The sequence below is a fragment of the Pyrus communis genome, chromosome 15 (assembly GCF_041283825.1).
Source record: "Pyrus communis isolate YQ-2024b chromosome 15, ASM4128382v1, whole genome shotgun sequence".
Lineage (NCBI taxonomy): Eukaryota > Viridiplantae > Streptophyta > Magnoliopsida > Rosales > Rosaceae > Pyrus > Pyrus communis.
The window spans coordinates 18,277,857-18,303,770 of NC_142579.1; the positions used below are offsets into that span (position 1 = coordinate 18,277,857).

Consider the following 25,914-nt stretch of genomic DNA (forward strand, 5'->3'; position numbering starts at 1 on the left):
GCATGAATATGTAGTTTGTTTCCTCGATCCGTGACGATTTCAAGGGTTTGTGGTGTTGTCCGTACGAAAAGGATAGGAAAGGGGGAGAGAGAGAGAGAGTCTCGGGATAGATAGGGTGAACAGGAGAGGGGAATGAGGATGATGATGGATGTGTGGCTGGGATGAAACCAACCAAGAACCCAAAGCAACCACACAAACAACAATTATCCATTAGAGGCAAAATCGTCATTTCACCCCTACGGTACGAAAAGTCCGGGACGGGCTATCACACTTGTAGTTTCTATAAAAATGTGGGATAAGATAGTATTAAAAAATGCGGGTGTAACACAAATAAATAAATTAAAATATTGATGCACGTGGAATGTATATAAATTACATAACAAATGAAATAAATTAAAATACCTGATCCGCTAAACTTGTACCACTACGCAGATTACCGGAAGCATGAGAGATGGCGTTTTTCCAACAAGTAAAGGATGCGTTGAGTTTTTTCCAACGACTTTGAAGACCTTAACTACTTCTGGCATCTTTTCCATGTACATCGCAAAACGCTTTCGTAATTTTACTCCACATTTCTCGCTTATCCATCTCATTACCCGTAATCGGGTCTTGAGTAGTGTGAACCCAACATTCACACAACGTAACATCTTCAATGAGCTTCCATGAAGTCATTTTTTTCTCTCAAAGTGTACAAAATATTGAAATGTAGAAAGTGTGGAAAATATTGAAATGTGGTGTAAAGGTGGAAGACAAGGGTTAGGTATTTATAGAAAAAAAAATATTTTTTTTTTAATTTTTCTGTATTTAAAAAAAAAAATTCATAATTTTTAATAAATTTTAATGTTGTTAATTAATTTGGACCGTTGGATTTGAAAAATATTGAAATCCAATAGCCAACGAGTTGCCACGTGGCCAACAGTCATAATTCTGACCGTTGGGCCTTTTTTTCGGGGGGAGGGGGGGAAACGTGGACCGTTGATCTGTGATCGAACGGTCCAGTTTAAAAGTGAAATTCAAAATTTTTTTACCGTTGGAAATCCAATAGTGTAGAAAAACTAGCCGTTGGAAATCCAACGCCATAGAGTGGGCCACGTCTCCCAACCCGGATGCAATTTGAGTGCGCCTGCCAGCAGGACCCGCCTCTGATTTTCTTGTCTGCTAATCGTGCCCACTTGCGAGTGAAGGCCACGCGCCAGGCTCAAAAAAACAAATGGGCCGGTCCCTTGGTCAGTCCATTTTAGGCTGGGTTGGAGACTAGCTTGAGTTGGGTGCCAGTCTATTCCACGGGCTGGAGTGGTTTGGCTGAGCCCCAGTCTGTTTTTTCCACTGGGTGCTGGTCTCCTTTACTTCCAGTGGAAGTGCTCTTAGGTTTTTCTCTATTAGTTGAGTGCTCACAGTATAGCATAATATGATTATATTAAAGCTAACTATATATGATTATGAGTTGTCCACGCATAGCCCTAAACCCACATTACACGTAAAGAGATGTGTTGAAAGCATTCTTAGGCTTTGTCACCCATTACCAAATAAATGTACGCTTATTTAATTCTCAAACCACTATCGGTTGCTTCTTAGCACTCCAACTGGTAAGAGAATGGCCGGAAAAAAAGGTACGAAAACCACACGTTCATCTTTTATCATAAGAACATCTCGCCCAATCAGCATACGAAAATGAATCGACATACTAATGAGCCGTTTGATAACGATTATATTTTCAATTTTTTCAAAAACTGAAAAAGCTTTTGATAATTACTTTCAGTTTTCAAAAAAAAAGAAAATTGAAAAACTGAAAGCCAAAATTAACATGACCCGACATAAACCACAAGACGAAAACGAAATTTATGCAGTTTCATGTCATGTTAACGCTTCATGCACAACTTTACAAAGTCTACATTGGAAGAAATGGAACCATTTAGTCCAGTGAACTCATTACCTAGTAGCTCCATGAAACGTAATGTCTACAAAATCATCCGCAGGTATATGGAGACTGATCGTTTTGAGCATCAAATGAATCTTATCAATATCTGGATGAGATACATCCCCTCCCAAGAAAATGTGCACCTTATTCCCAATCTCTGTCCAGCTCTGTGCCTGTTGCTTCTTCACTCCAAGCTCTTTCATGAGACTTCTCATTCTTGCAGCATCTCTCCATTTTCCGGCAGCTGCGTATATGTTAGACAATGCGATGTAAGGCCCAGAACTACGAGGATTCAAATGTAATATATTTTTTGCAGCCAGCTCCCCTATTTCCACGTTTAAGTAAACGCTGCAAGCTGCAAGAAGAGAGCCCCATATTCCAGAGTCTGCTTGAAATGGCATCTCTTGGATCATCTTGCAAGCCTTCTCTAACTGGCCTGCTCGACACAAAATGTCAACCAAGCAAGCATAATGCTCCGATCTAGGGGCAATGTTGTAGCTGCTGACCATCAAATCAAACAACTTCAAGCTCTCGTTTACCTTGCCAGCATGAGCACAGGCAGATAGCAAGCTAAGAAATGTTATACCATCTGGTTTGAAGCCGTGCACCAGAGTCTGGTTGAAGAAATCAAGAGCTTTCTCATAGAGACCATGCTGTGCGAATGCAGCAATAATGGTGTTCCATGAGACGAGGTCTGGACACTCAATTTGTTTGAACGCTAGCTCGGCATCAAGGATTGCACCACATTTATTGTACATGGTAATCAAAGCGTTATATAAGGAGAGGTTTGATTCAAATCCACGTTTAATAATGAGCAGATGAGCTTGTTTTCCGTCTTTAAGAGATGTAAGACTAGAACAGGCAATCAGAACCGAAACAAGGGTCCATTTATCTGGATGCAGACCAATCTTAAGCTTTTGTGAGTGTAACTTCAGTGCTTCCTCTCCGCTGCCATTTTGTGCATAGCCTGTAAATGAAAACAGGCATGTCAGGGGACAAGTGATTAGGACAATGCTTTAAAAATCAGACGAGGCAGATGCTGACCTAATTGTATTAGTAAGTGCTAGCAAACCAATGTAACGAGCTCAAGTAAAATACCAACTAAGAAATTTTAAGGTATATCGTGATGGATGAGTAATTGCACATGGCACACCTGTTATCATTGCATTCCAAGAGACATGATCCTTGCGCTGAATCTGATCAAATAATGCTCTCGCATCTTCCATCTTTCCCTCCTTAGAATACCCCGTGAGCATAGCTGTCATTGAAACCGCATTTTTCTCCGGCATCTGCTCATACAATTCCCGTGCTTCATCAAATTTGCCGTTCTCCACATACCCACTGATCAGCACTGTCCAAGAAACGGCATTCTTGCGAGGCATGCAGTCAAACAGTGCCCTTGCCCGCTCTATCTCTCCTTTCATCGCGTACCCATCAATCATTGCAGTATAAGAAATAACATTCCTCTTCGGCATGTCTTGAAATATCCTACTAGCTTCCTCCAGCCTATCACATTTCACAAACCCCGAAATCATAGCATTCCAAGAAGCAATATTTCTTTCTGGCATCTCCCGGAAGTACATGAAAGCCTCGTCGACCATCTCATTCTCGACACTCCCGGCTAACATGGAATTCCAGGACACAACATTCCGAACAGGCATCAGCCCAAACAATCTCTTGGACTCTCCAAAATACCCATTTTTCCAGTACCCAGTAATAATGGCGTTCCATGTAACTACGTCTTTTGTGGGCATTTCATCGAACAATTGGCGGGCGGCTTCAATCTTTCCCGCTCTTGATAACACACCAATCTTGACATTGCAAGTATATACATCATAAGTTGAGAAAAGCTTCAACCGTAGAGAAATCAAGCAGTGAAGGATGCAACAAGTATCTGCAATGAAGTTGACATGGGCACGGACACGGACAGGCAATCGAACAAATCGCATTAATCTGGCAACATAAACACGATTAATAGCGGCTTTGGCAAAACCCCTTGTTAACTTTCCTTCAGTGAATAAGGTTGGGATAGTTTTGGAAAATTTGACAAGTCTCCGAGAAGTATGAGGATGTATGTACTATGCTTCTTCGTGGACCGATAAAAACCGGACACTGTTACGAGATGACGTTCCTGAGCTACTCAACCTTCCGCTTTTGATAAGTCTGCCGGAACTGTTAAGGGGTTAATGTTCCAACTTAGGGCCATGCTTTTTTTTTTTCTTTAAACTGATTTTGTTATACTTTAAGAATAATTAATTGTAAAATAAAACACTTAAGCGTTTAATAACCTGTATTTTTTATGTGCTGCAAGTATGAAAAACACTCTTTTCGCCTCTTTGGTTAAGTAATTTTAATATAAGAGTGATAATTATATATAATGACAAAAATAAATATAATAGTGGGGGTAGTGGCAACAATAGTTGTGGGGGTAGTTGCCATGGTGACAGCGTTAATGGTGGGTGTATGGTGGTGGTGCCAATAATAGGATGTCGTAGTTGAGGTGTAGAGTTAGCAATGGTGTCAGCCTAGAGGTGGCGGTGGTGGCAGCGGCAGGGGTTGCAATGGCAACAACCGTTGTGGTGATGACGGGAGGGATGTAAGGTTGGTGATTGCAGTTGTAGGTGGTGGCAACGATGGGGGATTTTTATTTGTTCAAATGGTACTTCGAACTTGGAATGAACATGCGGTAAGTAATGATATTTTTTTTATCTTTTGAGTTGTTCTGCCAAATAGATGCAATGGCAACAACCGTTGTGGTGATGACGGGAGGGATGTAAGGTTGGTGATTGCAGTTGTAGGTGGTGGCAACAATGGAGGATTTTTATTTGTTCAAATGGTACTTCGAACTTGGAATGAACATGCGGTAAGTAATGATATTTTTTTATCTTTTGAGTTGTTCTGCCAAATAGATCGTTCAAGACCTTTGGTCTCTACCCGACCCAATGGAAAAAAAAAATGGTGGCAGTGTGTTTGGGCAATGGTGGTTGTGGATGTAAATTTTCGCCGTCTTCTCCTTTGACAAAAATGCACCTACAAAATAATAACACCTAAGATCAAGGCCAAGAGCCTCACGCGCTCACGGTGAATATGGGGTTTTGGCTGAAAAATCTCTTATGCCAAAGTTAGAATTTGAGAGATAAAGTGTTTAGGGAATTTTAGGGAGAGAATGAACTTAGTTTTTTGGTGGAGAAATGAGACTATATATAGGGTTATGGCCAGCCCTATTTGGAGAATAGGGACCAGCCACTTATGGTGGTTTTATGAGGCTAATTGCAAGATGTTATCTTGCAATTAACTTGGTAATGAATCCTAATTTAAATAGGATAATTGGAAATTACCTTTTGAGTGAGGATTTGATGAGGAGTGATGAGAAAGTTTTGAATAAATATCATTTTAATCACCTTTGTCTCTTCCTTGATTGAGCCGTTATTAACGTTGCATGCGCATGGGAATCCCGGTGTGCCTCGAGAGTAATTTTATCTTTTTAACCCAAAAGTACATGTATCGCTTTCATAATTTTCTTGATTATTTTTTGTTCCACAGTGTTGCAGAAAGAATGATGTTATTCACAAGCACATTTTTATATCACACGTTTATATTCACATCACTCATTTTTAGATCACACCCTTATTAATTTTTTACCATTAATCTGCTTTGATTCATTCGATATGACGATTGAAAATGAAAAGCAGCGTATGGAAAGTAAAAATAATTGTATGGGCAGCACTGCACTTGCAATAATTATGAGGATATGGTGGTGATACCAATAGTGGAGCGTGGTTGGTGTGCAGAAGAAATGAAGGTCATAAAGGGAATAAAGGTGGTGGCTACAGCAGTGGTAGCAGTTATGGCAGTGGAGGTGATGGTGAAAATTGCAAATGACATGAGTTAGTGGTTGTACTAGCAGGTAATGACGAAAGTTAGTGGTAGCAGTCCTTTCAACAAGCGACAACCAAAATCTTTCAGCTCCCTATATTCCAGTACTGTTGGTACTAGAGTACTTTTGACACAGTTGAAATCGAATTTTTAACGACTCAAAGAAGACGCTTGATTACAACGATTCAACAAATCTTTGATGAGTATGATGATGCGATGCGATGCGAGGCCAAAACGTTCTTCAATCATCCAACGCACACAACAAATAACAGAACAAGGAGATATAACAAACTAGACTAGATTAGATGAAATATTGTTCCAAACAGTCAGGCCGCAGACAACCAAATGAACCAAAAAACACAAATCAAATGTTGGACCAACAGAAGCAGGTTCCACACGTTCTACAATACAAACCAACCAAAAGAAGAGCAATTCTTAAAAGATTGTTTTGCATATAACCATAATATTCACTACATCTCGTACCAAACCCTACCCCCACCTATCATTTACCACAAAAACACCTCCATCCGTCCACAAAAGCATTTTACATACCACCCCTTCAATCCCATCTGCAGCCACCACAATAGCCCTCAACGTTGCAAGACAGGCATGTCACTTAAGCACGCTCACCCCTGATCCTCCTGGCAAGCTGGATATCCTTTGGCATGATGGTAACCCGCTTGGCATGGATGGCGCAAAGGTTGGTGTCCTCAAAAAGACCCACAAGGTAGGCCTCAGCAGCCTCCTGCAGTGCCAACACCGCGTGGCTCTGGAAACGCAGATCAGTCTGCGAAGACACAAAACCCATATCAGCACATTTATTCATTGAAAGCATAACCAAATCACCAAGTCAACGTAACATGTAAAACATTAATACCTTGAAATCCTGGGCAATTTCACGAACAAGCCTCTGGAATGGCAACTTCCTGATCAAGAGCTCAGTACTCTTCTGGTACTTACGGATTTCACTACACAAAACATTCCAAACAATGCATAATTCAGACTAAACTACGTACCCATTAAGAAACAACAAAATAAAATTGAAAATTATGAACCAACAAAAGAAAGAGGTCAACTGACTTACCGAAGAGCGACAGTACCAGGGCGGTATCTGTGGGGCTTCTTGACTCCGCCAGTAGTTGGTGCAGACTTACGGGCAGCCTTGGTAGCGAGTTGCTTCCTGGGAGCCTTTCCTCCAGTTGACTTACGAGCAGTTTGCTTGGTACGGGCCATCTAAACACATTCAGAAATTGGAGATCAATACATTTAATTACATCAACGCTTTCATTTTACCGAAAGAAAACCCCCTGTTTTTTCGACCAAAAATATGATGCAAGTTTTCCGAGCAACCAAACTTAACTTCTACAATTACGGATCTAAATAACACTTAGAGAAAACAAAACAAACATGACAATAAAAAAATTAGGTTTTCCGATAACCCCAAAGCATTAACTAAACCAAAAACCCAGAAGCCCCAAAATCTTTTCATTCAAAAATGGGTGCCGACCCAGTCCCAAATCCCTAATCTTTACATTGGACTACCATGAACAACGTAAAACCCTAAACCATAACATTAAAATACCATAAACAACCTCAAATCCCTAGATCTTCACAAAAAAATACGACAGCAATGTAAACTCTAATTCTGAAACTCGAACTCCGATGACGCAATAAAAATAAAACGAAACCCTAAATCCACATCAAAATCATAAGCAAACCGAATCGAGAACGATAAGCAAACCCTAATTTAGATTCAGAAAAATTAAATAAATATTTGAAAATTTAACACATAATTCGTACCTTTCCTTGGTTCGCGCTCTGTTTATCTCGGTCTTCTCCGTCTTCGAATGAACCAAAGATTCTAACGTTTGAGAGGTTAAGGGGTATATATACGTGCGACTGTAAACTCTCTGGGAGATCCGACGGTTGCGATTCATTATCCGTGTGTTTTCTCTTAGTGGTATCTAACGGCTATGAATGGGCTTAGCTGTGTTTTCTCACTTTCAATATCCGGTTGTGATTTGATTTTAGGTTGGTGACGCGGATCCCTAATGACTAATTCTGGCTTCCTATTGGTCCACTTATTTTCATATGGATACGAAGTTTTGCAAAATTTTGTTTTAAACGGGGAGTTGAATTGTTGGAAGGGAAAAACGTTGCCGTTTGTTACCGGCAAAAATGAAACATGTTGTTCACCCAAAAAACAAACAACAAAATGAAAAATGTTAGGTGGGAATTTTTAATTTTAAAGTTGATATTATACTGTAGATTGACTTTTGGGACGGCAAATTCCTTTAACAATAATAGAATTTCTTAATTAAAAAGACATCTAACTTAAATCTGTATTCAAACTCCCACGGATGCATTTCTTACCATCACATTAATTTTGCTTTTGATATACCATCTGACTCGAAACAAAAAGTACGCTACTGCCATATGTGTTACTAGAAGTGCATATTAAGAAAGATTAATATATTATCAGTATATATTAAAAGACCCCCTATATTTAAAATAAAAAATAAAATAAAGACTTCCCAAGCACAAATTTTTTAGGAACCAAGCCGCACTCACAATCCCTATTCGCCTTGGTTTGGAGTCATGATTTCTTTGTGATGGTGGCAAGTGTTGTAGACAACTAGTTTTCAGACCGGTAAAAGAATGCTTTTAACTATTTTGCAAAATATTTTAACAAGTGCTAAGGGTGTGTTTGTTTCCCTTCACTAGCCCTCATTGGACTGGACTAGACTAATAATTAGTCCAATCCCATGTTTGTTACTTCACGGGACTAGCTTTAATGGGAGTAAGTCGGACTCGCCTCGACTAAGGACCATGCTAGATAGTCTTAGCGAGAGATGTCGCAAACTATGAGACTAGCTAATCCATTCGATTGCTCTCTGCTCGCATCCTCTACTCTCCTCTCTGCTCGCGTTCTCTACCTCTCCTCGTCCCCAACCCTGAATCATGAACAAAGACCTTGATTCAAACTTCAATCGGAGAACTCACGAGCTCCATCGTCCGATTCACCTCCGCTCAGACCAAGCTCATTGGTCGCGCCCTTCGACCCAGAAAACAGAGAAATGAATAAGCTGGGCACGAACTGCATCTTTTTCCTTTCCCACTTCATTCCCGCGGCTGAGGAATAAAAGCAGAGAAACGGACGACCACCACAGCCCACCCCATATATCCGAAAGAAACAATTCACATGGCATAATCCCAGATAATCCCCCACACCACAGCTTTAAGCCTAAGCACTTCTCTACCCTTTCCCAGATAGTCCTCGAGCCCTCAATTCCAACGCCTCACAATCACCGCAAGGATCTTAGAATGAACTCTGAAATTTCAACTCGTTCCGTTACCCACAGCTACAGCACCCGCGCCATGCCGTTTTCTTTGAGGCAAAACAAAATAAATACAAAGTTTCAAACTTTGAAAAATAAGAAGGAGGCCAAAGTTATTTGAGGTGGATCGGAAGAAAAAAGGAAGATGGGAGAAGATAGAGGTACAGAGAAAGGAGGTAAACAATGGGCGGAGAAAAAGAGAGGTTTAGACAGAGAGAAGATGTCGAACAAAGAAAAAAGAGTTGAAGAAGATGATTCCAGAAAGAAGAAAAAAGGTAGAATATTATAAAATATTAGTATTTGATTAAATTAATAATAAAATATTAAAAGATAATAGATTATATAATATAATACTAGAGTTCTGCTTCTTAGTCCGACATTGCACCAAACACTTCACTAAGTCAGTCAAACTTAGTCTATTCTAAGCCAGTCCAGCTTAGTCCCTGAAGTTAGTCCAGTCCGAGATAATCCGTTGCAACAAACGCCCCCTAAATTCATAAGTAATTGTTAAATTGGAAAGCTAGGAAACAACAAACTGACCTTTTGTGATTTAGTTTAGGATTCAACTACAATACTGCATCTCACTCAGCAGTACACATTGTATGTAAGATCCAACCATTCTAAAGGTCCAAAAGCCAAAAAATGTTCTGATTTGATCAAAAACTCATTTTCAACCGATGACTAAACTATAATTTTGTTGAGTCACCATTATTTGGTCAAAGGGTCATTAGCCTAGCCAAATGTAGTCTTACTCTTAGCCCTTTTTGGGACACAGCTCCTCAAATACAATATTTTATTCAACTTCAACAATTGGAATTGAAAACATCCAAATGTAGTTTAATTAAATTAACCAATAAATTTAAAGTATAAACTTAAAACTAATAAATTATTGAGTGGGCTATATTTAGCTCTTTTGGTTGGAAAAGGCATATGAGTATGGCTTGACTCTATTCATTTAAAATAATTTTGTGCATAACTATAATTCTAGATGGGACTATATTTAGCCATCTCGATTGAAGATGGCCTTAATATTGCGGTCTAGTAGCATTCATTTTCATTTGCAAGCAATGTTTAAAATTTCTTCAATACTGTTGATATTTCCATGAAAATATCCAAAAAAATAAAAGAAATATTTAGAAATGTGGGGTGAAGTTTTATCTTCACCTCATTTCGAAGAAATTCCTAAGTTTAGGCTAAAATTGACAAACATCGTCGATATTTCTTATACATATGTTAAATATCGGAGAAACTTTTATATTTCGTTCACCAGGAGGATCCTCGCCGGATCCTTTTTGTGAGGATCTTGGGGATCCTCTATTCACATTCATTTATCATACATCGTGTGGTTAGAAATCATTGTAATTTTTTATTATTTAAAATTGAATATAAACAGTGCTTGACAAAAATTAGTCGCACGATGTACGATAAACGAATGTAATTGGAGGATCTTGGGATTCTCACAAGGAGGATCCTCTCTTTTTCGTTTAAACCAATGTTTGACAATCTCCAAAATCTCATTTTAAATTTCCATCATTTTCATTGAAAGCAATCGATTTCGATATTCTTATTCAATATATCCGTTGATATTTCCATAAATTTGCATTTTGATATTTCCACTAATACCGATATTTTAAACACTGTTTGTAAGTGAGAGATCTTTGGTTTGATTGTCGTAAAAAATAAATATGAACCAAATTATTAGAGGCATCCCCAATGGGGGCTTTCTCTTCTATGAGGCTACTACATTTTAAACCTTAGTGAAAACTTTTCATCCCCAATGAGCCAAAAAATGGGGTTAAATCCACCACTTGGACTATCAACTTCCTTTTTTGGATAGCATAAAATTAGTCTACATCTGGCCCAAAAAACAATGCGTCCCACGAGAAAAGTAGCAATTCATGTGAGCCAAATTCTATCACTCTCCCTCTACTTGCGAATACTTATACTCTCATTTTATTCTTTTTTCTTACACATTTTTGTTCCAAAGATCCTCCTACATTTTATTTGTATGTTTAATGCTTAACACATAAAATGATATAAACTGTTTTACTAAAAAGGTTCACTTTTATTAATCTAAAAATTTGGATTTCCCCCTTAACACATCATATATATCTTTTCATGAAATAACCCGTTTATTGGGTTTTAACAAAAAAAATAAAAATTTATTAAATTTGCTTTATGAGTCAGATTACAAAATTTTATAGTCCTAAAATGCCCCTTATTATGTGATGAAACATTTGGTTGTGTTTGTTTGTAATTTATTGCAATTTGGCTAATTAATGATTGTTTTAAATTCCATAAGCATTAAATTTCAAATTGATTTCATGGGCATTGGTGGGTGAAATTTTCGAATATGTTTTTCAAAATTATGTGATACTAATTTACCAATTGGTGCTAGGTAAATTATTGTGTTGTACATGAAAATCAAATTATTTTAGAAGGCGAAGTAGGAGTTTGTTTCAACAAATGAAATTGAGATAAGAGAATTTAATCCAACAAACGGTTCATAAGTGATAAAATCTAACTTTGTCAGAGTTTAAACTTTTTTAGGTTGAAAGATTCATAAAAAAATAAAAAATAAAAAAAATAAAAAAAATTTAAAATAACACGTTAAAAAATCAACTTAAAAAAAGTTCACACAAAAAAAATATATTATCGCATGATCAAATCTACATAAATAAATATATAGAGCGCGAAAGAAATAGCCCCTTATTAGGAGAAATTCTTTTATAAAACCTCAAAGATTTTTCGGAGCTCTAAAATGAGCTATATCCACCACTTTTCTAGTCCCATATAGAGCCCCACTAGAAATGCTCTTATAGCTAAGACCCTTGTGAGGCTGGGTCCACTCTCTTACCCTGTAAAATTAATAATATCGTATATTTTAAAAAATAATATATATATGTATGTATATATAACCGTGATTTTTCTTAGCAGTACGTACTACTTACTATGAAAGAAAAAAGATAATGCTATCCACATACTCATTCTTTATTATCTACTATCTTAGTCCCAGTGGCGGATCCAGAATTTTAAACTCGGGAGGTCCCAATTATAAAGGTCAAAAAATTTATAGACAAAAATAACATTGAAAATTTAAATATAATACATTTCATTCAAAAATCATATGCAAAACAATATTACAAATTATAAAATCATAATTCAAGCGTCTATTACGAGGTTTCATAAGTTACTAGGGAGTACCTAAGTTATTGATTATCTAATATGAACCACTAAATTTAAAACACCGATCAAATAAAACTTCCCCAAACTCCCACTATCTTTCTAACCAAACACACCATTTTTCTCTTTTACTAGTTTCCAAACATCCACCTTCTATCTCACTAAGAACAAAACTGCCATACCTCCACCAACTACCTCCCTCCCCATTCTCCCGAAGCCATGGCAGCTCCACCCCCAAATTTCACCAACCCATGATAGATCATATCCATCTTACTAACCTTATGAAGGAAATTTCACCCATAAGAAAAATTACTAAGATGGTTGAAATAATTTGGGGAAATTTGGGCTTATGTATTGCCCCCCGCCAGACGACAGAGAAAGGTTGGAGGAGAAGTGGGTGGCACCGACGAATGAGACCATGGCAGAAGCAAGGAGGAAAAAGGCAGGAAGGGTCCCTATTTTCTTTCTTCTCCGTGCGTGGTCATCTTCTCCGAGAAGAAGACAGCCACTGCAACCTACAACCTGCACAGACCTCATACTTGAGTATGAAGGGTCCCCAGAAAATTTATAGCAGCGATTTAGGATTGTCGACTGGTCCTTAGACTTCCCAGGTCCCTATGTGGATCCGCTCTTGCTTAGTCCTGCTACTAGCTGTTAGCAGTTAGCTCTTTGCTCTTAGCCACTTGCTCTTTGAGGGAGGGTTAGGTATGAGAAGTTTACTTTTCACACACCCTTTTCAATTTTCGATTGTCGGATTAAATAAAATGAAGAAGACCAATAGCAAAAAATTAATAAGAGTATGTGAAAGGTAAAAATAAATGTACGAAAATCCAGCCAACAAAGTTGTGCAAAATACGGTATTATTAGTACATTATTATGGAGCAATCTCTATCAAATGTATCATACCAGACTTTCCCTTCCTAACTCCCTCAAATACACTCACCAAATAAATTAATAAAAATGAAGGTGTTTATACAAATTACAAAATACAAAATACAAGCCAAAAAACTCAAATCACATTGTGAAGTAGCAGTAGCAGAGGCCATTCAAAAATTCCTCTGAGAACCATAAGCTTCAACAAGACCGTAAAAATTGCCGTCACGAGAGGTTAAAATAATTTAAAATTTGTTTCACCAGCTGATTTTCTTTACAAGGTATTGACAACTATATGTAATTTGAAGATTCACCTGGAAAAGTTCACACCCTATAAGGATCAGACACCAACCTAAACACAATAACACCACCCATTACACATCAGCCGATTAGTATCTTCTCAACCCCGCCCCTAGTAAGCCAATTGATTTATCTGTGCCATGGTCACACCAGATCGAGGAGCCCTTAACCCCAGAGTGCTATACTTACAATCTAGCTTTACTATCTAATTAGATAATCATGTGTCAACAAAGTGAAAATAGTCAGAGACGCTGAGGTGCTTTGCAAGCCTGTGGACAGCAGACCACACAACTTCAGAATCTGGAGAAACGGGATTGGGAAGAATAGGTAGGCAAACCGGCAAATGCTGCTCACTATCTTCAGGAGGGCAGAAGAAAGAAAGCACAGCTCTGCAGAATATAAATCTGGAAGTAGGAGTATTATGTAAGCATTTCCGCTATTTTGAGTTTTAAACAAAATAATTAAAACAACGAAACACCAAGACAATTGCTATCATCTCTCGTTTCCCATCATTAAGGCAAATGCAGTAAGATAGCGATAATGCTAAACATAACAAATTACAGAACCAGATATTTGTTGCCTTCTATTCCTTGGCAGACTGGGGAAGATGCATACCTCAGAATAAGTCGCCGCAAAAAAGGATCTGATAGAACTTGTGCCCATACCAGATCCAGGCTTCTTGTCGTACAAAGAATAACTTCCCACTCAGAGAAGGCAGCCGAGAGTATGCTTTCAGCATTGCTATAAACCTCCTGAAAACAGAATAAATCAATTGGAACAACTAAAATAAAATGGACTGCAGTCCTTGCAATTAACTTACTGCTTTGGTATCAGAAGAGGAGAATCCAACTAATTGGCAGAATGCTGCCAAGGGAGCAGTCAAGAAAAAGGTAAACTGACTTCCATTTTGCGTTAAATCAGCATCAGCTGGATTCTTGAACGCTGGTCTCAAAGGTGAAAGAAGCAGAGCAGCCGTCTCTCCTCTTTCCGCTCCATGTAAAACCTGAAATCATCCATCAGCAGAATGTAAGTATTTTCACTGACAAACACTGCTCAGACGCAGATCAACTCAATCCACCGTCTCAAACATCAGGTAATGAACAAAGACCATAAGATGGAGAGAAACCTTCTCCAATCCCATCAAAATGACCAAGAACCATGAACAGAAGTTGGCATTTGGGGAGGGAATGGGAGGGCCAATATATCAGAAGACTTTTCCACAAGTGCAACACTAGAAAGATTCGCTAGCCATTGACACTCCTTTGAAGTTAGATGCCAAAACATATTTGAGCCAGAAGGGCTTCAAGGTTGTTAGGGATGTACGCGTTTCCAATAACAATTACCGAGTAAAACATTGCTAGTTCCAGTAACTTAATAAGTTACTCTCAACATTTCAAAACTTACTCCAAGAACAAAGAAATGTGGACCCCATAAAATGAAATCAAAACAATAACCATAAAATGTCAAAAAACATTTTGGGATAAAGGAAGAAAATCTGATTTGTAACTACACTCCACTGTAAAAACATGCAACTACAGAATTCATGCACAAGTTTTGACAAACCTGCCTTGAATGCATGGCTGTTGTCGCTATCTATTATCAAGAAAAGAGGCCTACGAGTAAAAGGAATTATATCGCCAGGGTAAAGGTTGTTCAAACCTGAAAATAAAAAAAACGTAAAACTAATATAAGAGTGGAACAATAACATAGGGAAGACAACAAATAAATGAATGACTTAAACAGTTTACTGCGCATGAAAGTAGCCTAAATAAAACAAGGCAGCATATGGATGCATTACAGGAACCTACCACCATTTCCTCTAGGACCAAACCACAGATATTGATCATAATAGCCACTCGACTCTCCCTTGTTATTTATACATGATTCAGGCAGAAACTTATTCTGATCTTGGAGAGGAGCTTTGTTTTTTGAGGACTTCTGTGATCCTCCAGAGTTGTACACCTGACTAGCATTACTGCGACCAACCTTCCCTGCACAATTGATCACCAAGTTTACTAATTTGGGATGACAAGACACGAAGATTGATGAGTTGATATTTATTTGACGAAACCAAATTTAACCTGAGGCTGACAGATAAACTAGCATAATACTGTCCAGAGGAAGCTCCTCACATATTGTAGCCATCACCTGCCGACGCATCAATAATATCTCAGCATTGGCAACTAAACATTGAAAAAAGAAAATATATATGTATATGATAGATTGAAAATTTTCACTGGCAAAGAAGCAACCAATATTTAATGGTCCCACACTACGTAGTTGCATTAAAACATTACACCATTACTTCTATTGCAGGTATATGAACGAACAGTGCAATTGGCAATGCCATTTTTCAAACAAAGGTTTAACTGCATGATAAAGCTGACGAAACAAATATGACATGACATTGTGTGTTCAAAACATGTGAATACATGGGATGCATCCCTATATTTAACCTGCAAAAAGAAAGGGTGGACACATCCAGGATGAACTCCACACAATAGGCCAATTTCAAAATGAAAAGAAAAAAAAATAAGTGAAGACTTGGGCTCATTTTTGTAGTACAGAAAAAATAATAAAAAGATTCTTCCTGTTTTTGGTAAAAATATGTTTTTCATCAACCAAAACCCTCATCATACCCATGAAATGGAGACCAAGGGGCCAGGGCATTCATTGGCATTTCAACTAACAAAGTACGGACTAGTAAGACATGAAGGCTCACACTCTAGTGTTTCTTCCTTTACCACAGGATTAATGATAACAAAGCAAAGGTTAAAATACATGCAACTAGTTTTTCAATATTTTTGTTTTCAAACCAAAATAGATGTGAGACTTTGACCAAAATTTTATTAATATACCTTAAATCAGCCATACCTTTTGTAAATCAATTAATGTGCCAAATAGAATAAAAATACAGAATTACATTTTTTTTCTTGTGTCCTATATTTTGGATTTTTCCATTTCTGTTTGTAGTTTTGTAACTTTTTTGTCATTTTGAATGTGCACATTTCATGCATCACAGAACATGAGTTTCAAGGCTCTAAGCAGATCCCTACAGTTCCAGAGACATAGCCCTCAAATAACAAACATGACAATAAATTTCTTTAGCACTAACCGCTATCAAATGTGTCACAGATGGACGATAGATAACAGCTTTCCTTGGATTTGGGGGTAAACTTGGATCAGTCATGTCCGCAGCCAAGTTCATATCAATTACTCCAGATGCTGCAGAAACCCCAGAGTGTTCAATAAAAACACCATTCTCCTTTGGTTCAACTGGACGCTTTTGGTAGAAAGACCCGCTTGGCTCCCATTCCAAACATTGCAGCATTCGGTAGGTGTCCAATGTAAGTTCAGCAAATTTGACCTGCAAGTCAAAATGCATGGACATTCACATACTTTTTCCTTTGTGACGGCTGTATATTATAATCAATTCTGAAATGAATTAAAATCAATGATTAAAGATATAAACAATCATCTTTTTATTTTTACCTCATTATGGTGATAGCTTGTTAACAATGCATCTTGAAATTTTAAGACTCTCTTTGCATGGAAACGAGCAACATATGGAAGAGATGCTGGATGCGAATCAAACAAGGTAGAGTATCGCAATGGCCTGACATTCATAAAGGCCGTATCAACTTTCATAAATCGAGCAATTTCTTGCACCACTAGCCTCCATTCTTTAAAATTAGTGTCCTGAGAAAAGATAACTCAAATGTCCAAAATCATGCAGGTAATCTAATGAAAGAACCATGCAAGAACTTATTCGAGGAACACTAATACAAGTTAACTATTTGAAGTTTGAACTAAGACATAAATAAAAGTTTACAGACACATAAGCTATTTAAATTGGGACATAAGTGACATAAGCTATTTAAATTGGGACATAAGTGAATGCATAAATATTCCATCAGTAAAAATTTGATCAACTCTTGCATGTGGTTTTCAGTTATTTCATTCATAAATTTTTCAAAGAGTCCAAGCAGAAAACAAATGGGTTTCGGTGACTTGCAACTTCAAATTGCTTCACCCAACAACTTAGTAACTCCAGAGACACGCGTTGGACCTCAAGAGATCAACCACCCCTAAACCTGAAGAGTCCCTGTGCATCTGCATAATTCCACTGACTTCACCCTAATCCACCTGCTTCTCTCAGTCACTTTGCCCACTTGTATCTGAACTACTGGCACCATTCCTATAGATCACAGTGCATTTTAAGCAATGCATACATATCCAGAAATCACATATCACTATTTTGAGGCAAGCCCACCATACTGTGTATACATCATTTGGCTTCATTCCAGATTTGTCCCTGATTACTCTCACTTCCATCATAATCCCCAAATCATCCCTCCGCATCCATACAACAACAACAACAAAGTCTTATCCCACTAAGTGGGATTGGCTATATGAATCCTAGAAGGCCTTGCGCCCATCACGTCTTCCGTTAGAACCAGGTAGTCCAAGTCTTTTCTTAGAGTCTCTTTCCAAGTCTTCCTAGGTCTTCTTTTACCCCTTTGGTTTGAGCCTCTGTCTCGTAATCACATCTTCTAACCGGAGCGTTTGTAGGTCTTTGTTTCACATGTCCAAACCACCTTAACCGATTTTCTCCCATCTTATCTTCAATTTCGGCTACTCCTAATTTAACTCTAATATCCTCGCTCCTAATCTTGTCCTTTCTCGTGTGCCCACACATCCAACGAAGTATTCCCATCTCCGTATGCATGAGATGCTAAATTTAGTCTCAACTTATAAAATTTTAAATCTAGCCAATTTGTACTTGATCTGAGCTTCAATCATACACCACCAAAATTCTCATATGTTTAAAATTAGCTACCCGATGTGCTGGCAGTTGTTCTAAATTACAAAAAATAACCAGCTCATGAATATATTGCAAACGAGACTTTCGATTGGCGACTGGGTTTTTCTAGATGTTCTCCCTTATCTCCCCATCAATATGATGTGGATTTCAGACCCACCTGAGCTGGTGAGCTGCCTTCCTCACGGAACAACTCGGCTGGCGGTACCACTTTCATTAAGGAGGAATTCACATCTCTTTAATAAGTTTCATAACAGCATGGCAACACTCGACTTTATGGGACAGGTCCTTTTCACTGAGTAAAATGACAATTAACACAACACATAGAAATGAATCTTAGCTTGAAAACCGAAGACAGAAGACCCTAGATTGCATATATCTAAAAGGTGAAACAAAATTCAGAAGTGCAACTATAAATCGCACAATTGATCCAATCACAGCAACCACCATAAAAATTTGTCCTTAAATTTGAGAAAGATTTTATCTTGGACTTGTTAGTGCACTGTATTTCCTAGAATATTAAGAACCCAGTCAAAATATTCTAATAATTTGTATGATTAATTGGTTCTCACTTCTCACTTTCTCAGAAACCAAACAAATCCTAATGCCCAGAAAACAACGAGAAATTACCCGAAAATTGGCTTTGCAGTCATCAACAAGCGATTTGAACCGCTCGGCGAGAAGACGAACCGTCTCGGTTCGGTTCAAAATCAAGGAAACAAGCAAAAACCGGGCGTAGAATCTCAACTCCTTGAAGCGGACTCCGATATCCTTCTTCCCGAAACCTCTGGAACCGGTGGAGCCGTCGAAGTAGCTGCGGCTGAGAATGGCCTCGTAGAAGACGTAGGCCTCGACGAGGAATCGGGCCTCGCTGGTGCGCATGTACTGGCCGAAGTAGAGCTGGCCGATCCGGCTGGCGATCTCGCCGATTTCCCAGCGGTTCAGGCCGGCGGCGACGAGCTTAGAGCGGTTCTCCTGCTGGTACTTCCATAGGCGCATGTAGGCCTTGAAGACCTTGTGGAAGTAGTGCTGGTTGTGGAGGCGTCCGTACGCCGGCACGTCGCGAACCCTAGCAAACTTCCGGTCGGCGCCCTCCACCAGGGCCCGGAACGTCCGCGTCACGACGTCGTTTTCGGACATGTGGCAGGGTTTAAGCAGCAGTGGAAGCAGCCTGAGTTTCAGTAATTACGGTCCCCAGAAGTCATCGGAAATGGTGTTGTAGCGTTTAAAGACGACAGACAGACGGGCTAGAGAGAGAGAGAGACAGTGACTAAGTGGACTTTTCAGGAGTACATAAATGGGGAGGAAAATTATTTAACCTCCTAATCTCTTTATCTTTCTATGCCTTCCTACCTATTTGAATGATCACAATTAAACCACGTCAACATCTTATATTAATTTTTTTATAAAGATAATAAGACAAAAAATAATATGTGAGAGGAGGAGGAGGAAGGGGATGAGAATAGGAGGGGTAGAGAATCCTCCTCCATATAAAGAGTGCGTTTATGACTAAATTATCTCAAACTGAATTATCTTTAATGATTAAGTTGAACTGGCTTAAAATAGATCACGCTGAATTAACTTAAAGAAACGTTTAGTACAATCATGAACTAAAAAGCAGAATTATAAAAAAGAAAGAAAAAAAAAGTCCTGATATATAACAAAATATTTATGTTATTTACTTCAACTTCAGTTTCAACCAAATATTCATTTTATTTCCATTAAACATTTCATCTTCCCGTGTTCAAAGTATGCTGTTATCACTCAAATACCTTGTTTAATCCACAGTTAAACCTACACAATGTTATCAAACTGAACCTCCTTTCTTCTTCTAGCAATTGCCACCATTGCCATCTACCATATAAAAAATTGCAAAATTCTTGAGATTTCAGACCCAAAAATTGATAGTTTGCTTCACATGTAAACAAAAACCCATCCACAACAAAGCAACCCATCACAATTTTTTACAAACCCAGCAAGAATACACACACATATATAGAAACCCAGGAAAAATACACACATATATACATGAGCGGATCCATATAGGGACTCGGGAGGTCCCAGGACCCTCTGGAAGCTCGAAGAAACACTTGTGATCGATCTTCGGGACCCTTCAACAATTTAGGCAGGTGCAATGGAGTGACTTGTTGCCTCCATGGATGTGCATGCAACAGTGCTTATAATGAAGAAGAAGAGGTTTCTAATTTTTGTTTTAAAAGACCTAGCTGAAACGACAGCGTTTTTTAGCCATATATTATAAAGTATTTAAAAACTAAAATATCTTTGTTTTTTATACAGAGCCCGAGAACCCCGGTCCTTTCCAATATGCCCAAATTATATTTAAGAACTCCTAACCCCAAATCGCTGCAACCTCCTAACTTTAAACTCAAGTTACTCCATCCCCAGCACCATTTGTTGGTCCACCACCTTATTTCAGCTTTCTCCTGCCTACAGTCAAGTAGACTCACCAGCTTGGAGCCTCAAACCCGGGACCCCCCTATTTTTTGTATTTTGAGAGCTGAAATCCGTGCTCTTATCACTGTTTGATTATTCAATGAACTAAATTCAATAAAAAATAATGATATGGAACAAAACTAGTTTAATATATATATATATATATATATATATATATATTTTGAACTTTTATCTTGGGATCCCCCGATCTTGAAATTCTGGATCCGTCACTGCATATATACATGCAAACTCAATATACCAAACGATGCAATTGATCATTTCAGCTTAAATTAGAAAGAACCCACCATTTTAAAAACCACAACACCAACTAAAACATTTTCAAAAATCTGAAATTTTATATTACGTTACCAAAAAATAAGTAAATCGGAGGAAAATTAAGGGGGAGATATGATGCTTACAATTGTTGCGTCTCTTGAAGACATGTCTTTCTATCAATTTTTGGTGCCCAGATGGACCTCGACGCGCAACATCTTTCTGTCAAATTTTGGTGCCCAGATGGACCTTGGTGGCCAACATCGTCTCAATGTCAGCCTTCTGAGACATATGACGCAGTGTTGTGACAGTGGTAGCCGTCATCGAGACTTCAACGGAGAGAGTTGCAGATGAACTTCGGAAAATGAGTGGGTGGCACCGAGAGAAGAATTTAACCTTCATATAATGTTGTTTCTTATGAAGCCTTCAAATATTATCCTGTTTAACCATTTTTTATTTAATTTCAAGAAAGTTATTTGCTACTGCTACTGCTTAATGATATTCTTTTTTATTTATAAGAATGAGACTTTAAGTTCGATTATGACAAATTTAATACCAAAATAGATGACACATTATGTGATTTAGTCCAAATTTCACATCTCAATATCATTGTATCAAAAATAGTTATAAAACCAATGTTGTGTCTAAATAACAAAGCTCATTAGATTACCCGAGTATTAACCGGCTCCGCACGAAAGAAAAAAAAAAAAGAAGCAGATTATTGGTTTATTAGGCTTTGTTGATACCTATTTTCATCTATCTCGACTTGACGAGCTCAAATTCACCCTTCAAGGCCAATGGCCCCAAGGCGAGGATAACCTAAAAAGCGGTCCAAGTGTCGATAAAAGGTTAACTAATCCGAATCTCAATGGAATCTGGTCCTATGCTAAGTTGTAAGCTAACATGCGACCAGTCATTTTTACACGTCTAAACTAGTTGAGTAACTGCCTATGTTCTCGCTAGTTATTTTAAAAAAAAAGTACTCAAAACTGGAGCAACCGAGCATATAAAAAAGTGGAATCACCTCCAATAGCTCAAGAGATATCACAATAGATTGGCCATTTCAAATAAACACACTAGAAGTAAAAAGTAAATAACACCTCTCATACAACCGATAAATACAAAGATGATTGGGAAACATAGGTGGAAATTTTATTTGAATTCATTTATTTTATCTATGCACCCAAGTAAATAATGTTATCCATCAAATGTTTAAATTTGCCCTTAAAATAAATAAGAAAAGGAAAATGAAAGTGTGTTTTTATCTCTACACTCAATCTCTAACCCAAACCCTACCACACCTCTGCACTCCTCCCCAGCAAAATTTTTCCTTGAGGTTGTTGACAACTGTTATACTCTTAAGAAGAATAGGAACCACCATACTCTGTCGGCGTTTGCACCAAACATGACTTCGCTTTATGCTCCCGTCTGATAAACCAAAACCATCTACAACTCCAAATCAGTCATCAACGTAGCCTCTTGTAGTAGATATTGGAAACCAATTCGGCAATTCCTGTCCAATAAAAGCAGTCATATAATTGTCGTTTGACTCTTCTTGTTGTATTGGGTTTTCCTTCATGATTGGTATATGTATAAATTGTAAATTTGGCCGCCACTCCAAGATATGTAGTTGAGATTATATAATTTGTTCTGTTCTCTCGCACCGTATAACTCCACTTCACACCGGCCTCTCTTTCCCAATTGATTGGATCTACGTTTGCAAAGAGAAACAAGAGAGAAAGGAGTCAGAAAATGGAGAGCATCAATGGTTGTCGAAACTTCAAAAGGGTATGCCGGAAAAAATGGAGAGGTGTCGATGGTGGCCAGAGCCATCCAACAATTGCATATTTTGACTTAGCCAAGTTAACTAAATAATGTGCTTATTTCTCTGCACTCATGAGATAAGATCCTCGTCGGATTCTCTTTGTGAAGATCCCGATGATCTTTTAATCATATCTTTTCATTGTACATATGGTCAGAAATTATTTTAAATTATATTATTTAAAATTGAATATAAACCGTATCTGACGAAAATTAACCGCACGAAATACAATGAATGAACATGATTAAAAAATTTCCGAAATCCTCACAAAAAAGATTTGACGAGTATCCTATCTCTGCACTCATGTCGAATCTTCATTGTTATAATTTATATGAATTTGATATACATTGCCGCTTGTGGTTAGAAAATGAAAACTGATCTGGCATGAACATGAATGCAAACATTTTATACTATTTTAATATAAAATGGAAAAAGTAGATCGAACAAACGCTCAGCTGTGATTAATCATATTGAAAAGTGTTGTCATTAAGTATTATGTATCTAATTGCTCAATGAGTGAGAGGCAATGAATGTTATTATTAATTCAATAATTTTTCACAATTGTCTTGGGGTCTCACAGGTCGGCTCAGGTCCAGTGCGGGCAAGATGATTATATGGGGTCCAAAAAAATTAGGAGCACCAAAATTATTAGTGTGGCATATTTATATACATTTTCATAAAAGTATAAATTTATAAAATTTGGTTTAATGACAAAGAAATTAACTAGAACTTGTGATTTTGTTGTTTGAAATTAATGAGGAGGTCTTCAGTTCAAAACATCATGTGTGCTTATTTAAATTTCAATTTTTACAAATTTCTTTTCCTAACAGTATAAACTTATAAAATTTGGCTAAATGATTAGAAGTTTAATTAGAAACAATGATTTTTGTATTTAATATTAACGAGAGGTCCTAAGTTCGAAATGATATGTGCATGTTTATTTTTTTCAATCTTTACCAATTTTTGTTTGGTTGTTAATTTATTTTTAATTACAAGCTAGTAACTATGTGGGTTGGTATTTTTAAACATTCATTCCAATTCAAGTCTAATCTTCAACAAAAGGTAATGCGTAGACTAAATTTTTAAACCAAATTTGCAAATCATATGATGTGTCATCAAAATGTTTAATTTGGTGCCCATTCATTACTTATACATATCCTTAAAAACTTGAAATATCATTATTTTTTTAGTCTTATATTGACAAGGTTAGTAAATAAGAAAAAACACCTCACGATTTATACAAAAACATTTTAAAAGTTCAGATGGAAGACAAAATTCATAATCTATCTACTTGTAAGCCTGAAGTTTTTTGGTTTCCTTCTCTCAATACAAAATACATTAGTTTTTCCATGTTTCTAAATTACTGAGTTTGAAGTGTTTTTCTAAATATAATTTATCAATGTCTTATGTGCAAAAGCAAATGATTTTTTATATGAAGTGAGGGCACATTTTTGGTGTCGCCCAGAGCCTCAAAAATCTCTGAACCGGCCCTAGGTCTCAACCACATACTTGTTAGATGGACATGTGGTTTCGCGCATAGCAAGCAATGTGACAGCTCGTCCCGGAAATTTTATAAACGTACGCGTGAAAAGATGATTTTGCCCCTAGCATGAAATTTCGTTGTGTAGTTGTTTTTGAGCTTGGTGTGGCTGATTGTGGACCACAGACACACTCTCCCATATTTTCCCTCACCCTTTCCTTGTCCCTGCACCTGTCCCGAGCCCTCTCTCTCCCATTTTTCCCCTCCATTTGTACGGACATACCTAGAAACCCTCCAAATCTTCACAGATCGAGGAAACAAAGTATATATTCTTGCTCGTGAGGTCCGTAGAAGTTCAACCATACCCATTTCAGGTAAGGATACCTTCGTTTTCACGTCGAACTCGGGATACCTGATTTTTGTCACTGTTCATGCACACGTTAATTCTTATGTTTTTGGGAATTTCAAGCTTGTATGAAGCTTGGTGAGGTCCTTAGGAGGCTCGGGGTGGTTCGTTTGAAGGTTTTGGATGTTGGGATCTTGAGTTTCGAGGTTTGCCGGAGTTGGTGGTGTTTTCCTGGCGAGATCCCGTGTGTTTTAGCACTTGGAAGTGGTATGAATTTGTTCCTCTCGTTGTAAGCTTCATTTTGGTACCAATTTTGTGAAATTTGGTTGAAAAACGAAGAAGATATGAAGGTTTGAAGGGAGCCTTGCCGGAGCAGACGATGGAATATTCCTAACGGCGTTAACGGAATCCGTTAAAGTTAACGGAATATTCCTGACGGCGTTAACTGACGCCGTCAGCGTGCCAGGCATGTGCCTGCGCGTGGCCGGCGCGTGCGACGGTGAAAATTTTTTCTAAAAATTTGGGGATGCTCCTGAGGTTGAGTAGATCACGTTGGTGTATTCATACACCCCATTTGAGCATTGTATGAGAAGTTATTTCTTAAGGTTGGTTATGTGCTTTAAAATTAACATTTTTATAGTTGTTTCGCATATAGGTGATACCTATCCCGAGGACGAGCGTGGTCACTCGAGGCTAGGGGGTTACGACCCTTCCACATACCAGTGAGTGGGCTTTTGGTTTTCCGTATATACCTATATACTTATGTTTTTCCCAGAAATTGATTTGAAACGTTTATTCGTTTATATGCCATGCATTATATTGCCGTTGTTTATGCATTGCTAGTTGCATATATATATATATATATATGTATGTTTGGTGCTGCGGACGCACAGGTAAGTGCCAGGTGAGTATAATTCATGTTTATATTCAGTAGTGATTTGAGATGCATATAGAGCTCATAACCTGCACCCCCGGTGTCAGTGCTCCCGCCCAGAGTTGGGCATAGTCCTTCACGTGATGTTCACCTCCCGCACCACACGCTCATCTTGGATCCAAGTTAGGTGCACAGTCCTATCGTACAGACTACTTTAGGTGGTTCCGACTCGTAGGTGACCCGCGATTATTCGCCCAGCCTTCATGTGATCATAGTACTTGAGCGTACTTATATTACACCCAGGCCTGTCGTACAGACCACCTTAGGTGGTTCCGACTCGTGTGCAGGTATAGCT

General features: G+C 38.0%; 3 protein-coding genes across 4 annotated transcripts; all 3 read right to left on the reverse strand.

The window, feature by feature from the left end:
* Positions 1-1,829: 1,829 nt before the first annotated feature.
* On the reverse strand, positions 1,830-4,264 carry LOC137718806 (pentatricopeptide repeat-containing protein At5g56310-like). 2 transcript variants are annotated; one of them, XM_088685147.1, is made up of 3 exons: positions 4,032-4,264; positions 3,072-3,996; positions 1,830-2,885 (listed from the first exon to the last, which is right to left on the reverse strand). In XM_088685147.1, exons 2-3 carry the CDS (start codon positions 3,865-3,867, stop codon positions 1,930-1,932), a joined length of 1,752 nt encoding a protein of 583 aa, XP_088541273.1. In that variant the 5' UTR covers positions 3,868-3,996; positions 4,032-4,264; the 3' UTR covers positions 1,830-1,929. The 2 variants fall into 2 exon arrangements, with proteins under 2 accessions (XP_088541273.1, XP_068314447.2); XM_068458346.2 differs by having other exon boundaries at positions 3,072-4,116.
* A 1,814-nt stretch (positions 4,265-6,078) lies between these two features.
* Positions 6,079-7,712, reverse strand: LOC137735564 (histone H3.3). Its single transcript, XM_068474991.2, has 4 exons — positions 7,595-7,712; positions 6,879-7,027; positions 6,672-6,762; positions 6,079-6,581 (listed from the first exon to the last, which is right to left on the reverse strand). Exons 2-4 carry the CDS (start codon positions 7,025-7,027, stop codon positions 6,411-6,413), a joined length of 411 nt encoding a protein of 136 aa, XP_068331092.1. The 5' UTR covers positions 7,595-7,712; the 3' UTR covers positions 6,079-6,410.
* Positions 7,713-13,158: 5,446 nt separating this feature from the next.
* LOC137737130 (uncharacterized) lies at positions 13,159-19,641 on the reverse strand. Its single transcript, XM_068476519.2, has 9 exons — positions 18,941-19,641; positions 16,981-17,187; positions 16,604-16,855; positions 15,570-15,636; positions 15,297-15,479; positions 15,056-15,147; positions 14,309-14,491; positions 14,104-14,240; positions 13,159-13,892 (listed from the first exon to the last, which is right to left on the reverse strand). The coding sequence occupies exons 1-9, from the start codon at positions 19,448-19,450 to the stop codon at positions 13,706-13,708; spliced, it is 1,818 nt and encodes a 605-aa protein (XP_068332620.2). The 5' UTR covers positions 19,451-19,641; the 3' UTR covers positions 13,159-13,705.
* Positions 19,642-25,914: the final 6,273 nt, after the last annotated feature.